This window comes from Pelobates fuscus, chromosome 3 (assembly GCF_036172605.1).
Source record: "Pelobates fuscus isolate aPelFus1 chromosome 3, aPelFus1.pri, whole genome shotgun sequence".
Classification (NCBI taxonomy): domain Eukaryota; kingdom Metazoa; phylum Chordata; class Amphibia; order Anura; family Pelobatidae; genus Pelobates; species Pelobates fuscus.
The window spans coordinates 234781534-234798839 of record NC_086319.1 but is presented as its reverse complement, the minus strand read 5'-3'; the positions used below and the strand labels follow the sequence as shown (position 1 = coordinate 234798839).

The 17306-nt window shown below is 43.0% G+C and overlaps 1 protein-coding gene across 2 annotated transcripts in view; it reads right to left on the bottom strand.

Annotated features, from left to right (window-relative positions):
- Window positions 1–777: 777 nt before the first annotated feature.
- Window positions 778–17306, bottom strand: part of BEND7 (BEN domain containing 7) — a 146177-nt gene continuing 129648 nt past the window's right edge. Inside the window, exons 6-9 of one of the 2 annotated variants that reach the window (XM_063448215.1) lie at window positions 11834–12059; window positions 4666–4791; window positions 3158–3210; window positions 2214–2300 (exon numbers count right to left, since the gene is read on the bottom strand). In XM_063448215.1, the coding sequence (XP_063304285.1) occupies window positions 3188–3210; window positions 4666–4791; window positions 11834–12059 (375 nt within the window). In that variant the 3' untranslated portion in view covers window positions 2214–2300; window positions 3158–3187. Of the gene's footprint in view, window positions 2301–3157; window positions 3211–4665; window positions 4792–11833; window positions 12060–17306 lie in introns of both variants that reach the window. The other variant, XM_063448214.1, reaches the window with a different exon arrangement.

Genomic DNA, 17306 nt, shown 5'->3' with positions numbered 1-17306 from the left:
ACAGTGCTTCCCAAGGAGCATTTGACCCCACCCTAGCCAACCAGCATCTACTAATAGTGATGCATTAAATCAATGCATCTCTGTGGGGAAAGTTCAGTATCTTCATGCAGTGCGTGAAAATGCTGAACGTCACTGCTGCACATTGTGCAGCACTGACCCAAGAAGCACATCTAGTGCCAGTTTTATAAGTGGCCACTAGAGGTGTTCCAAGGCTGTAATATAAACACTGCCTTTTCTCTAAAAAGACAGTGTTTACTGCAAAGAGTCTGAAGGGACTGACTGTACTCACCAGAACAAATACAATAAGCTGTAGTTGTTCTGGTGACTATTGTGTCCCTTTAAATCTAGACTGCAGTTATGTTATTTTTAAATCATATATTAATTAAAAGTTGTTTTTTTGTATTAGATCGAAGAGGTGTTCATTGCAGTAATTTATATCTAGCAATATTAAGTTATTGTGTGTCTTTTAATGAGACAAAGAAAAACTATGAAAAACAAAAACACTAACAAGAAACTTACAAAACGTAAAAATCAACAACAAAAAGGATAAAGCAATACTGTAATGTTTTTGAAAATAGAACTATTTTTTATTACCAAGATAACTAAGACTCCCTATCAAGTGGTTTAAAACTCAGTTGCTTTTGAATTACACAGCCATGTTACAATGCTGCCAACCACCCCATGTGTGCCCTATTAAGGGTTAATAAATGTTTAGGGGTTAATAAGAATAATCCTCTCTCTCGCGTTTGAGATTATATATTTTAGCTGAAAGCAGCCAGGTTAATGGCTTCACCTAACACGTTTGCATTGATGAGGCAGGTGAGCTTACGCTCTAATGACTATTGCAGCGGTACTAAAAATGTCCTATTATTTAAATGTGCATAGGGAGTTGGGACAGAGCACATGTAATCATGTTTTTCAATTTTGTTCTATGCATTGGGGTTGATGAGTACGTTAGCCATTGCTGCTGCCCAAGAGTAGTGAGAGCTTGGGTGCAGAGCTTAATTTTGTTGGATCCATATTTTCAGTATGGAAGGCTATGTACAGTTTTAAGAATTTTGTTAAACTAAACACAGCCACACTTCATCCAAAATTTAACTTCCACCCCAACACAACATGGGAAATAATCCTACCCGATTAAATAAAATAAAAAAACAACTGTGTCCACTGCTTCCCCTCATCACATTCTGGAAGAGGCTTCTATTGCAATTTGGCAAACACATTTTTGCTGCTTCTATAAATGTTACAGTAACATGCTCTGGGCTTTGTAATACAACGATACAACGTGTGGCAGAACATCAAGGTGGATAGGGGAGCAGGTTATCCTGCAGAGATAGTTTACATTTCAAACATTAGAATGGGGACATGTTACTCTGCATTCTGTTTTCTCCTTTGCAATCCAAAGGTTACGTTATATGAAAAAGGATTTCTAAATATTTAAGGGGTATGTTTATGTAGATCAGGGGTATTGTGGACTATAGCTCCAGGTATTGTGGACTATATCTCCCATAATGCTCTCACAGCCATAGTGCTGGCAATGCTTTAGGGGAGATATAGTCCACAACATCTGCTTACCCTAATCAAGATGCTCAACATTGTAGACTAAAAAGGACTAATAGTGTGTGAAGTGAATAGGTCTATATTCTTGCTTTATGTTCTTTGTGTATTACAACAAGCTGCTTACAACACAAAGGGGGCTGCAGCGGAGTATGAAGTAATAATATGAACTATGTATGTTTAATTAGTATTTCTCCTTAAAACAATATTTACCAGGTAATATCAGACCTTTGAAAGAATATTCCTCTCTGATGTTAATTTTCACCCCATCAATAAATATCATAAAATCAACAAAATTAATGTGCTCTAAATATCCCCCACAGATAACACAGATAATCTCCTCCCTGAAGTCAAATACCTGAAGACTTTATGCTAAGATGAAGATGAGTGAAGCTTTTCTTTTCTTCAATATTGCCATTATACATCTCCACCTTTGGCCAGTCTCTTGGCACCAGTAGCGTTACTGATGCACACTATAACTACTAGTCAAGGTAATTTGAAAATTGCAGTAGGAATGCAACAAGTACAACATCTACACAGTGTGTTATCTTTTCCAGTTAGACCTCAGGTAAATAATAAAAATATAAACTCTGCGAAAAGTGATTGGAATTGTAGTCTTCAAGGTGAAACATTTCTGACTTTGACACTTCTCATTGGGGTGATCGTCCGGTGTCTGCCTTAGAGCTGAAACCCAGCCTTAGAATGGAGCCACAAGTCTTCATCAGCAATGACTAGTGGTTTACCTAGAGAACCAGAAGTAGGAATTACACGATTTAGCTGCTACATTCAGATTGCACAAATTCAACAGCGTAAATGTTACTCTCTAAACACAGTAAATCATGCCATATCTAAACATTAACACTCTAGTCAGGTGTGCCCAAAAGGTAGATCAGCAGATGTTGTAGAACTACAACTTCCATGATGCTTTGGATGCCTTTAGAATTGGGATGACGAAACATCATGGAAGCTCTAGTTTTATAACATCTGGGGATTTACTTTTTGGGCCACTCTAGAAGGATTATGTAAAGTACTGTGGGCTAGTATTACTAACAAAGGAGAGCAGTCTGGAAGTCAAGAGGATCATTTCTAGAAAATCAAACAGGTACTCCACAAAAGAGATTCCAGATATCAGCTGAATGCAACTCCCATCAACCTTTAATGCCCCAAAACACAGCAAGTGAATGGCAATGATTTATGGAGTTATGGAGCCGGTTTATATCTAAAAGCCTCGTTTTAGATTAAATCTGTATTATAAGTAAACTTGGTAATTTATGTGCACATTGTAGGGTGTGCGTTTATAGAATGATTAGATTAAAAGTAGAGATTTTAACCTGCTAACCTTGGAGGAAATACAATAGATTAACTTTAACATGCATGTCGCTAAAATAATGACATAATTAAATCTCATTCCTGCTCTTTACACATATTTACAAACATATCTTAATTATAAAAAATAATTTATGGATAAACTGCTCAAAAAATGTATAACTGATTATGTGCACTGCTTCATTTTGCACTTGAATGACAGGATCACCTTGATTGTTTTTAAGCAGTACATGTTAAAAAATATAGGCAAATAAAATAGTGAATTCAAGCTTACCTGGACATTTTTGCCCTCTAGTCCTCTATGTCAAATCCCCTGAATGTTCCGCCCTAAACAGTATGACAGGAAAAGGGTGTTGGTGTAAAACAGGGACAGACAACCTTTGCCTTGTCAGCTGTTGAAGGCCTACACCCTCCATGAACCTGTGCTAGATTATGTTGTCAGAGGATCATGGAAGTTGTGGTCCATTAAAAGCTGGAAAGCAAGAGGTTACCCACAACTGCGGTACCTGGACACCCTCCATTCCTCAGAAATTTCTAATAAATCGTTGGGCAGACCATGGGCTAATGTGTAACATAAATGTAATCATTTATTAGCTGAAACATTTTGTATGCAGCTCCTTTTTGGCACATCCAATACTTAATAAAGTGCAAAAAGGTGCGGCTATATACTTGTACATTGTGCTGGTTTTCAGCTAAATTATTCTATACTTTTAACTGCACTGATGCTGTGAGAGAAAGGAAAATTGGGAAAATACACATTTTTTTATTTGGCATCTATCAACACAGATCTAAATTGGATGACATGTGCTATCAAGATAATAAACAACATTAATAATAACTGTATCAAAAGACTATGAAAAATAATGATTTGAGCCAAGGGGGTGGGGGGAAGAGGAAGTATTTGGAAGAAAAGTAGGAATGCTAATGAAATTGGAGGGTGGGTGAAGGATTATGAAATCACAGGGATTGCAATGAATAATGAAACGAGAAAACTCCACAGACATTAGTGATGTACTCTTTCACATGTGGGAGAGTACAGCACTGATGTGGTCTCTTGGCGGCTGAAGCACCAGGAGCTGAAGATTGACAGCATCAGGTAAGTGCACCCGCGGGCCACTAAACTAAGTAGCGGTCACCTTTGTTTTTTTTTGCAAAATGCACAAAGACCCCAGAAAATCTCAGAGCCACTCTAAGTATTATCTTATATAATTTTTCAGGTAGACATTTTTAGATGTTAGGTGCTTTCCATTGAATATTATAACCAATCAATTAAGTATGATGATAAATGTTAGTCAATTCTAGGGTGGAGGATAAGATAAGCAGGGGTACTTACTAGATTGAGGTGGGGCCCAGTATCATTTAAATGGGGATCCTACAGCAACTGCATTATTCACCAAAGTGAGAATTGCTTAGAATTCAAAATGAATGTAAATATTTAGGCCAAGTCTCAAATTCTCCAAGTCAATTCTGTGTTCAGTAAAGCTATTTAGACCTTACATTTGAAATTCAATTAAATTCCCAGCAATTGTCACTTTGATGAATAATGACGTTGGTAAATGATATTTGTCCCCACCTCAAATAGTATATAACTTCTGGCAGGATACCTTAAATTCTTCAAGTCTCGTGTAACAGATGTTTCTTAAAGGGCAAAAGAAAAGTAAAATAGAAAAATAGTTATATGATGCAAAAAGAACAAAACAAAAATGTGACATATCCACTGTTAAAGGTGATATCACAAGGACATACTAGGGGGTAATTAGAATAAGACCAACCACCACTCACCTAAGTCACAGCCTCTTTTTAATCTCCTCCTCGCAAGCTTTATTTGATCTTGCAGAATCTGTACCCAGTGCCGTGGGCCTGGAACCTTCTCCACATTGTTAGCAGTGCAATATTTTTCTGTGAAAACTGAGAGGAAAGAAAGCATAGAACAAGTATCATATATAAACCCAGAATTAAAATGAGCAGGGTAATTGTATTATTTACATATCCTACATATGATCCAGAGCTAATTGGTGGATGTAATTCCTACATGTAATCTGAACTTCTCAAAATGTGCTTTTTCTGGTGGATTTTGCATTACAATTATATACCCAGTAATTTTATGGTATTTAAGTAACATTATAAATTATACAGAAACATTGAGTTAATTAGCTCTGGTTGTGCTGGACAGAGATGCAGAACACACTATGCAGTAAATTGAATCTACAAGACAATTGAATGAGCCTTGCAATATTGAAGTGTAGCTACAGGAAAGCAGAATATGCCTTTGTGCATTGTATTAGTAGGAAACGTTTTTTTTATGTTGCTATGAAAGCAATTAATGAGAATATACAGGGCAATAGTCTTGCGATAAGTGGAGGAGGAACATAATATTAGCGCACTGTAAGAATGCAGCATAGGGAAACAAAATAAAAACCAAAACACTGCAGTGTCACCATTTTGCCTGTAATTATTTATTAGATTACAATGTACTCCCCACATCAAGCACTGTGCACAGAACTAATATTGCTTTACAGCAAATGATCCAAGTTTGATCAGCAAGGGCCATGCCAGGAGAACATAACTTGAATCTTTACAGAGGGTCTTAAAAAAAAAAACTGGGTTTAGTTGCTGGGATCAGTGTTTTTAAAGAGATACTAAAGTGCAAGGAATACAATACCTACCCCCTCCTTTCCCCACCCCTTCCCCCCCTTATTACCTTGTTGGCTGACATAATCAGAATTGATGATCTCAGCCAATCACAGTGCTTCCCAAGAAGCGTTTGACCCCACCATCATCTACTAATAGAGATGCATTAAATCAATGCATCTCTATGGGGAAAGTTCAGCATCTTCATGCAGAGCGTGAAAACGATGAACGTTACTGGATCAAAGCTCCTCCTCTGTCCCAGGATGAACGGGCTCTAATGCGCATGCGTGGCAAATGCCGGCTGCACATTAGACCTCCCCATAGGAAAGCATTGAATCAATGCTTTCCTATGGGGAAAAATCTGATGCTGGAGGTCCTCATGCAGAGCGTGAGGATGTCCAGCATCAGATACCAAGGTCTGTTTGAAATCAGGAAGCCCTCTAGTGGGCTGACTTAGTGCTGCAATGTAAGCATTGCAGTTTCTCTGGAACTGCAATGTTTAACATTGCAGCACTAAGGACAATAGGGACACTGTACCCAAACCACTGCAATGAGCTGAAGTGGTCTGGGTGCCTACAGTGTCTCTTTAACTAATCACCATGTTACACACTGCCCAGAATAAAGAACTCAGTTCCTGGTTACTATCACAGAAAGCTTCTATGTATTGCAAGAGCAGACAAGATCTGAAGATAAGGCAGTGCACATTGCTTGAATCAGGTAAAGGCACGGATTGCAACTGTATGCTGTAACTTCACCCTGTATATGGCAGCAGTGATCAGACACAGGAACTGGCATGGTGATGACACCTGTTAGTTTGCAGTTGATGGTGCTAATGTTATCTTTGCTTACTGACTGTCAGGGTACCTGTTGTCTCTACCTCGGAGGAGGTGAGACACTTAGACGCTCGTCCTCTGAGAGGGGTTGACTCACTCGTTCCTCGCAGTCCTCTCGGCCGTTTACACGCCGGCCGCGATTGATCCGCCTCCTTTTATGACGCGGCGCCCTGTAGCCGAAGTCATGACGACTATCCGTTCCGGCCTGTCAATCAAACCCCGAGCAACGAATCAGGACTCGTCGGGGGCGGGATCATCAATTTAGAACCAGGGTATAAAATAGGGTTTTGTGTATTGGTTCATTGCCCTATCGTGGTTCTAGCTAGTCTAGTCACTCAGTGCTCTTATTACTGTTTGTCTCTTTGGTTCTGACCCGGCTTGTATTGTTCTACTCTGCTTACCTCGATTATCCTTTTGACTCGGCTTGTCTCTCGCTTACCTGTCCTCTCGTTCCCTCGACCTCGGCTTGTCTCTAGACCATTCTTTGCTTATTCCTTACGTTAGTCCGGCCATTCTAAGGTCCGGTATACGTACCTAGCTCCTGTTTGTACTCTGCGTGTTGGATCCCAGTCCCGATCCTGACATTACGACAGGGCCAATGGATCCTGCAGGTACAAACGCTCAGGTCGGTTCTCCTGACACTAGATTTGAGGCCATGGATCATAGAATGGACCAGATGGCTCTAGCGCTGCAAGCTTTACTATCTCGTTCTAGTAATCAATCAGAAGAGATGCGTACTACATCCATCTCTCCTGTAAGTTCAGGCCTAGAGGTAGCCACAGTAGGTGCTTCCTCCCGTATTACTCCTCCTGTACGCTATGGTGGTTCTCCGGATACCTGTCAAGGTTTTTTAAACCAGATAGGCATTCATTTCGAATTACAACCCCGCTCCTACCCTACAGATAGGGCGAAGGTTGGATTCATAATCACACTACTCATTGATAAAGCTCTGAGATGGGCTAATCCTCTATGGGAGAATGATAACCCGTTAGTCTATAATTATAATGCCTTTGTCGCTGCTTTTAGAAGGACTTTTGACCCTCCAGGAAGAAAGGCCAATGCAGCTAGACTACTGTTACGTCTTAGACAACATAACCGAACCCTTGTGGATTATGCGTTAGAGTTCAGATCCTTGGCAGCAGAAGTCAAGTGGAATGAACAGGCTTATATGGACGTATTTCTAAACGGACTATCAGACGAAATTCTAGATGAGGTTGCCACAAGAGAGCTTCCTGAAAATTTGGAAGATTTAATTTCTTTTATTTCTCGAATTGATGAACGTTTAAGACAGAGGCAGAACACTCGAGATAGAACCCGTAGACCTTCCTTTCGACTAGCTCCCTCATTTCAGAGTCCTGAATCTACAACTTTAGCTCTGCCAGAACCTATGCAGATAGGCAATACTCGTCTCTCAGAAGATGAGAGACAGTACAGGAGAAGGGAGGGGTTGTGTATGTATTGTGGAGTAAGAGGTCACCTACGCCTAAACTGCCCTAACCGTCCGGGAAACGCTCGCACCTAAGTTTCTCTAGAGGACAGGCCTTGGGTGTTTCTATCTTGTCCTCTATACATGATTATAAAGATCATAGGCTTCTGTTACCTGTTTCTTTAGCTTGGGAGAAGGGAGTACTAAATACTATGGCATTGATAGACTCCGGAGCAGCTGAAAGCTTTATTGACCAAGCCTTTGTCACTAACCACTCTATCCCATCCCAGCTAAGGGATACACCCTTGGCCGTTGAGGCCATAGATGGTAGACCATTATCTGAACCTGTTATTTTTCGTGAAACCATACCTGTTAACTTAACTGTTGGTATTTTACACGAGGAAGGTATATCCCTTATGCTTATTTCATCTCCTTCAGTTCCAATAGTATTGGGGTATCCTTGGCTTAAGAAACATAACCCTATTATTGATTGGGAACTGGGTGAGATAGTCTCTTGGGGTCAGGGTTGCCAGAGCAGGTGCTTACAGAAAGTCTCACCGGTTTGCGTAGTTGACGCACCGGTTCATTCTTCTCAATCTACAGACTTACAAATACCGCCTCTGTACCTGGATTTAAAGGCAGTCTTTGACAAAAAGAATGCTGACACTTTACCTTCACACAGGCCCTTTGACTGCAAGATCAGACTCCTGCCTGGTACCATGCCCCCGAGGGGTACGGTATATCCTTTATCCACCAAGGAGAACTTAGTCTTAGAGGAGTATATTCGTGAGAACCTAAACAAGGGATTCATTAGGAGATCCTCCTCCCCTGCCGGGGCCGGGTTCTTTTTTGAGAATAAGAAAGATGGTACTCTAAGGCCTTGCATTGATTATCGGGGCTTCAATAAAATAACTATTAGAAATGCATACCCGATTCCTTTGATTACTGAAGCTCTCGTTGCTTTCAAAACACTCAAGGAACTTTTTGCATCAGCACCGATTTTAGTTCATCCTGATACGTCTTTGCCTTTTTTACTCGAGGTAGACGCCTCGGAGACAGGTATAGGCGCTGTCTTGTCCCAAAGGTTAGGTGTGGATAAACCGTTACATCCATGTGGTTTTTTTTCCAAGAAATTATCTGGGCCTGAAAGCAGATATGACATTGGTGACAGGGAACTATTGGCGGTTATTATGGCTTTAAAGGAGTGGAGACATTTATTGGAAGGGACCTTGCACCCTGTTACTATTTTGACAGATCACAAGAACTTGTCCTATATTGGGGAGGCCAAGCGCTTGTCCGCCAGGCAAGCTCGTTGGTCCTTGTTCCTCACTCATTTCAATTACGTGCTCACTTATAGACCTGGTTCTAAGAACTCTAAGGCCGATGCTTTGTCTCGCCAACATGAACCTTCTACTATATCTGATGCGGTTTTGTCTTCTGTAGTTCCCAAGTGTAATATTATCGCCAACACGAGCCTCAGGATACACTCCCCGTTGCTTGCCGAGATCATGAAGGTACAGCATCTGGCTCCCAGACAGGTTCCTGGGGCACGGTACTTCGTTCCTCCTGAACTCCAACTGGAACTGCTGCAGTGCTTTCACAACAGCAAGGTGGCTGGGCATCCTGGCATACGCAAAACGTGTTCTCTGATTTCCAAAGATTTCTGGTGGCCTTCATTACGTAAGGATATTAGGGATTTCGTCGGGGCATGTGAGGTCTGTATGAAGACTAAGCAACCTCATACGCTCCCATGTGGGCTTTTGCACCCCTTGGAAATTCCCGAGAGACCATGGTCCTGTTTGGCTATGGATTTCATTGTTGATTTGCCTGTTTCTAAAAAGCAGACTGTTATTCTCACGGTAATTGACAGGTTTACTAAGATGGCTCATTTTGTGCCCTTACCTAAACTTCCATCTTCTCCCGAATTGGCTGAGATATTCGCGAGAGAAATTTTTCGTTTGCATGGTATACCCTCCGAAATTGTGTCTGATAGAGGTTCCCAGTTTGTTTCCCGTTTTTGGAAACCTTCTGTTCTCAAATGGGCATCAAATTGAATTTCTCTTCTGCCTATCATCCCCAGTCTAACGGAGCTGCCGAACGCACTAACCAAAAGATTGAACAGTATTTGCGTTGTTTTGTTTCCGAACACCAGGACGATTGGGTCGGTCTGATTCCTTGGGCGGAGTTTGCACACAACAATCTCGTTTGCGATTCTACTCGCTCTAGCCCCTTTTTCATGAATTATGGCTTTCATCCTTCCATTCTTCCGTCGGTTTCCCCTTCCCAAGGGGTACCGTCGGTTGATGTTCATGTTGCCAATTTGAGGAAGTTGTGGGATCAGACTCGACAAATTCTCCTTCGTAATTCCACGTTGTTCAAACAACACGCAGACAAGCGTAGAAGGGCAGCTCCGGTTTTTGCTCCAGGTGATAGGGTGTGGTTGAGTACCAGAAACATTCGCTTGAAGGTTCCTTCTATGAAATTTGCTCCTCGTTACATTGGTCCTTACAAGGTTCTGACTCGAATTAACCCGGTTGCGTATCGCCTTGCTCTTCCACCTGCCTTGCGCATCCCTAACTCTTTTCATGTTTCCTTGTTGAAGCCTTTAGTTTGTAACAAGTTTTCCTCCGCTGTCTCCTCTCCTCGCTCTGTTCAGGTTGAGGGTCAGGAGGAGTATGAGATCAACTCCATCCTTGATTCTCGAATTTCTCAAGTGAGGGTACAATATCTTGTTGACTGGAAAGGATATGGTCCTGAGGAGAGGTCTTGGGTGGTTCAGGAAGATGTGCATGCTCCTCGCCTCCGCAGGGCTTTTCATGCTCGTTTTCCGTCTCGTCCCGGTTCCTTCCGCCCGGTGGGCGTTTCTGAGAGGGGGGGTACTGTCAGGGTACCTGTTGTCTCTACCTCGGAGGAGGTGAGACACTTAGATGCTCGTCCTCTGAGAGGGGTTGACTCACTCGTTCCTCGCAGTCCTCTCGGCCGTTTACACGCCGGCCGCGATTGATCCGCCTCCTTTTATGACGCGGCGCCCTGTAGCCGAAGTCATGACGACTATCCGTTCCGGCCTGTCAATCAAACCCCGAGCAACGAATCAGGACTCGTCGGGGGCGGGATCATCAATTTAGAACCAGGGTATAAAATAGGGTTTTGTGTATTGGTTCATTGCCCTGTCGTGGTTCTAGCTAGTCTAGTCACTCAGTGCTCTTATTACTGTTTGTCTCTTTGGTTCTGACCCGGCTTGTATTGTTCTACTCTGCTTACCTCTATTATCCTTTTGACTCGGCTTGTCTCTCGCTTACCTGTCCTCTCGTTCCCTCGACCTCGGCTTGTCTCTAGACCATTCTTTGCTTATTCCTTACGTTAGTCCGGCCATTCTAAGGTCCGGTATACGTACCTAGCTCCTGTTTGTACTCTGCGTGTTGGATCCCAGTCCCGATCCTGACACTGACAGCTTCTATATACGCACATCCTATCATACACTTATACACCTGTCAGTAAGTAAGCAAGTTATTTGATTTGCTCTTTGACATGTAATGATTAGATACTGAAAAAAAAAAAAAGGGAATTATGCGCTTTAAAAATATTAAAAATGTTCTTAGAATTATGGATCAGATTGTTCTTACTTTTGAATTGCTCCAGTACAAATAAGACAAAGGAAACAAAAAAACAGAAGAAAAATCCAAAATAAACTTTAACATTCTATATAAAACATTATGTGGATTTGTGATGCAATAAAACAAGTAAAGTGGCTAACACTTGAATACATGTGTTCTCTTCACTTATCTTGTCTGGTTCATAATCACTTCCCAGATAAGTATTAGCAGACAGACACACTATACCATGAATAGGTGTTCATTTTTAGGCAATAAATTATAACATATTTATACACCAGCATCTTCATCAAGATAAGATTTAGTTCTCCAGAAGGTTTTCTTATCAACATTAGATGATCATTCTTGTGGTTTACACACCTACAGTATATCTAAACCCCTCCATGAACTATATAATCACGTATCCTATAACCTATGGAAAAGCAAAGAATATTACAAAAAACAGTTACCCTTTATTGCTCCCACAATATTTTGGTCCAATCCTTGACGATTGTCATTGAGTCCTCGTTTCCGTTTTCCATTTGGAAGAGATGTTGCCAATGTTTTGTCATCAAAAAAGGCACACACCAGCTTTCTGAAAAGCAGACTCCCTGACCTCTTATAATTTGACAGAATAGAATCCAGCTGAGATTTTGGCATAAATACATCAAATCCTTCTGCCAACTGCACTTCTGGCTACCAAAAAAAAAAAAAAACACTTTCTTTAAGAAGGAATCATTGGGAATAACAAAATATTTGGATATAGTTATGGACTATCGTGTTGAGTGGTACAAACAAAAAAATAAAGGAATGTAAAAGTTACTCTAAGAGAGGCATTGCACATATGATATAGACTATTTGTAATCATATTTAAAACATAACATATTTAAAACATAACAGGAACATGTAATCATTAAACTGAGATTTCTGATGAACTGACACGCAATTTAAAAATACTAGGGAAAAAATAAAAAATCAGGAGTTGGATTTTTTTGGTCAACTAATTTTGACAAAAATTTAAAAAGCTAATTCACTCCCTTTTCAGTGAACACATTATTGTCTCTTTTGTTAACCATATATTTTAAAAAATGAGACCAGTTACACATAATAACACAAAACAGCTTTATTCTACATATAAATATAGAATTGTTAGAAGGGCATGCGAAGGCACTACATCATATTGTAGTGGTTATGGTGCTAGTAAGCTGCTAGCTGCTGTCCATCAAATCTGGGTCAAAACAATTTGACTAAACCATTGACCTCCATGTCCAGATCTCACTGTATTGCTAAAAACAAAATCGTCACTTCAGCACTGACAATATCCATTTCAGCCATATTTGCATGGAGGTGACAAAGTGAGTGCTTGAGGGACCCAGTTTTTGGTCAAACCCAGAGACATTGATGGTGGGAGGAGGGCTAGAGCCAGAGTTTTGTGTAGTAAAGCCCCAGATCTCTCACTTGAGGCACTGTAAATACAAGCCTCTTATCTCCCCAGAACAGTAAAGCTGCACATGGTCCATTGCTGCTTAACAGTGCAATGGAGATGTGGTTTAATATTTATAACTTTCTAATCTTCGGGTCCTCCAATAATATTATAGCGCAGGGTATTTCATGATCATGTGACTACTTCATGCTAATGTACATGATATACGGCATTAGCCTGCGGAGTATGTGACTGGCTGGAAAAGAAGTAGGAGGAGTACTGCTGCTGAAGTGTCAAGGAGGGGCTGACCTGTGTGTCACCTTAAAGGAAGGTAAGAAGGAGCAGTGAAAGGGAGAGAAGGAATAGTGAGAGAGAGAAAGAACCGTGGAAGGGTGAGATGTAGCAGTGGGGATGAGAATTAGCATTGGAGGCAACAAGATGTATTAGGGCCAGAGAGAAGGCGCAATGGGGCAGGGGTTGGCATTAAAAAAAAACTGCAGTCTGAATAACGTGAGGGGGGCTGGGAGTCACCACACATGGTGTTTGGGGGTGGGGGGGTCATTAAGTTTTGTGCTACACTCAAGGCCCAGGAATATTTTGGATCTAGAAACACCCATGGTTAAACCACTCAAAAAGGGCTGATCCGTAACCAGGAGTGGTGACTGCAGACTACTAGAACTATAACTACTACAACAGAATGTAGTGGTTATGGCACTTCGTGTATAAGCAACTGTATTCATGCAAGTGTCCAGACAAGACTTGCACATATAAAACTCCAAGCATGCATAAATAGGCCTTTACTTGAGTGCTTATTGTCAAAAATTACCCATTAAAAAATAAATATGGGAGCTAGCGGAGGAGCAGAGCGGACGCGTTCTCCAGGAGCACCGTAACAGATACCGCACAAACTGCTTTTCGGGGCTACCTGGCAAAGTTACCCGGGCACTCCAACCCTCACCCGACACGGGAAACAAAGATGGGTCGGAAGCACAAAAAAAACAAAAGCCGACAAGGACCCTACCACCCACGATATCGGAGAACTTCTCCGGCGCTCGCAAAAGACCGCATGGGACAAAATGGCGGCAGGTGAGGAAGCTTACTCCTATTCCTCAGATGACTTCTCCATAGACCCCGGGGAAGGTGCAGCATATGTCCCACCACCCACCTCGAAGCCCCAGCGCACCCCTACAGAAGAGCCAGTTACTGCCTCTGTACTTAAAAGCATGCTGGCAATACTCAGAACAAATATAGCGGCCGACATGGCCTGCATTAAAGTGGCAATAGATGGGGTCACCACCAGGGTCACACAGCTGGAAACCACATCAAATAAACAAGGAATCCAGGATAAAGACCCTGAAACAAGCACTAACAGAGTTAAAACAGCAGCAACAGGCGTCCAACGACCAAATACATACATTAGAAGACCAGCGAAGACATTACAATGTAAAGATCCGCAGTATCCCGGACTCTACAAACCCCACAGACCTACTGCATTTTATCAGACGCCTGCTGGCGGACCTATTGCCACCAAAACAGGCAAAGGCAGTACAACTAGATGGCATGTTCCGCCTACCAAAGCCTACAACAGCACTGACCATGGCACACACCGGCCTAATACTCCGCTTTCAGTCCTTGCAGGACAGAGCCCTCCTAATGGAGGCTGCACGTGGGAGAACACCTCTATCAATTGAGGGAGCCACACTGTCCATATTCCCGGACCTGACCAAAAGCACTATGGGGTGGCGTAAGGCCCTGCGCAACTCCTGCTACAACACCTCAGAAATAAGAATATCCAGTACAAATGGGGGTCTCTGAATACGATTACCTTTCCCCATCAGGACACAATGTACCGAGCCAGGAGCTACTCCGAACTGGACTTACACCTACGCAATGCAGGTCTGCTGCAGCGTGCCCACATGGAGGGGTCAGACCTCAACCGAGTGGACCCAGCTACCGTGGCCGAATTCATCCCAGGAGCTCCCACTCGTCTAACGCACAAACGAAAGGCCCCCTGAGGGACTACCAAGAAGGGAAAGATACAGCCACAACCCTCAGAGACTGCTGATACAGCAAATCTCCAAGATGTGACATCCTAATCAAGATGGTTCCGCTCTACTCCCTTATGGACTCCAACGTTGATAGCCTCCAAGCTACACCCCAATCTATTCTTTGGTTTACCCAAGTTGACTAGTTTTCTGTTTTTTGTTTTATTATTAATGTGTTACACCACATCTGTGAAGACCCCATCGACTTAGCCTCCATACACCAACACACCGGTTAGAAATGTTCCAGACGCCGAGGCACACAATCACTCATGGCAGGAATTACCACAGACCAGTCACCCATCAATTCCCCCCCCACCCAGCCCAAACCCTATAAACACAAAAAGAAAGACACACACAAGGGGTTGGGGGTAGTCCCCAATAGGGGTGGATACCAGCCAGAGGCAACCCACAGCTGCAGTGACAGCTCCCTCCCATACTAGGGAATCGACAGACAGACAAAATAGGGAGACACAACAGACCTCATGCCATACACCCAAAACCTCACCTTGTAGGTCAATACCCTAGCACATACACAACACTACACATGCCTGATCTGCACTCCAGGACAACACATTCCCTGGCTCCCTCTGGACCAGTCATGCCCAGCTTAATAGCTGATACCACGACGATAAAATAATTAAAATGTGCAATGTTTACTAATGCCAACCTATTGATGAAAACTGTTACTAAATATGCCTATGTTTGCGGTTGTGGCACATGGGGCACTTGTGTTAATTCCGCACAATAAAATAAAGAATACATTTTTTTTAAAAATAAATAAATAAATATTTGGGTAAACAGATTTATGCACCCTATGGAAAACACCATAACCACTACAGCCTGGTGTAAACATTATGACGTCAGAAGTGCCAGAATAAGTAGTACAACTCTCTATGAATAGTTTGACAAGTGTCCTTGGCTCTGTAGCCACCTGCTGACTCATCTGCTTACGAAGCTCCTGTAGTGGGATAAGCCTATTGGTGCAGGAAGGTGCTAAAAGGCAGAGGGTACTCAACTGACCCTCTCAGCCAATCAGCCAGCCCTGTATGGCAGGGCATAACTTGGTGGAGGCTACAAAGAAGATGGTCCCCAGGTAAATTGTCAAACTGTTACTAAATGGTTTAATTACTCATTGGGAGGGGGCCATGGCACTCTGTAACGAGAATATACCCCTACACGCAGGATCCAGCTAAACAGAAGGCAGAACAGAGGAGAGATACGTCTACTGGTCCTTAGAATGGCCGGACTCGACGTATATAGGAGAAGTACAGAGTCAGGAACAATCCGAGGTCAAGGGCACAAAGAGACAGCGTAAACGAGGACAAGCCGGGGTCTGGTACACAGGAAACAGCAAGCCGGCAAACAGAACAGACAAGGATAAAGCAAAAACGAAGTCAGAATACAAAGCCAAGGTCAAGTACGGAGGAACACAACTGAACACAACAAGCGCTAAAGGGAACTGTAGCAGAAACCACGATAGGGCAAGGAACTAAGGGAAAAGGGTAAGTATAAATAGGTTCAAAACTAATGTGATTGGCTCCTGTCACTTCCACACCCCCAAAAGGTAAGTGTATGGGGTGTGTGGGATGACAGGGGCCAATGGGAGCCTTTTGGCAATTTAGGCTCCCACTGTCTCTTTAAGAGCGCGCCCGAGACTCGCGGCACGCTCTTAGATTCAGGCGGGACATGTGACCGCATCTCGCGGTCACTGCCCGCCTTCCTGTCTGAAGCGTCGGATGAGCCGCAGGACCGCGCGCGGCTTGAAGAGAGGACCGCGACCGGCCCCTGGGAAAGGTGAGTAACGCTACAGTACCCCCCCCTGAGGACACGCCCTCCGGGCGGGCAGGACTAGGTCGGGCAGGAAAACGTGAATGGAAAGAACGCACAAGGCGGGGAGCATGAACAGCATCAGCAGAAATCCAACTGCGCTCCTCAGGCCCATAACCCTTCCAATGTACCAAGTACTGAAGCCGACCCCTAAGGAAACGAGAGTCAAGAACAGTAGACACTTCGAATTCTTCATGACCCTCCACAGAGACAGGAGGTGGAGGAGGAGCATGCCGGGTATAGCGGTTGCGCACGTAAGGCTTCAACAACGAGGTGTGAAAAACATTAGGTATGCGCAGATTCTTAGGCAGACCCAAGGCATAAGAAACGGGATTAACCTTATTTATAATACGATAAGGACCAATGAAGCGGGAGCCAATTTCATAGAAGGCACCCGGAGGCGAATATTCCGCGTGGAAAGCAAAACTCTATCCCCCACAACATAGGAAGGAGCCGCTCTGCGATGCTTGTCAGCCTGAGCCTTCTGGCGAGCAGCAGAGTCAACCAAAGAACGCTGAACCTGCTCCCAAGTATTACGCAAACCAGCCAAATGCTCATCCAGAACTGGCATGCCCTGTGAGGAGAATGCAGCCGGGAGAACAACGGGATGCTGGCCATAGACGACGTAAAAAGGGCTTTTGCCGGAAG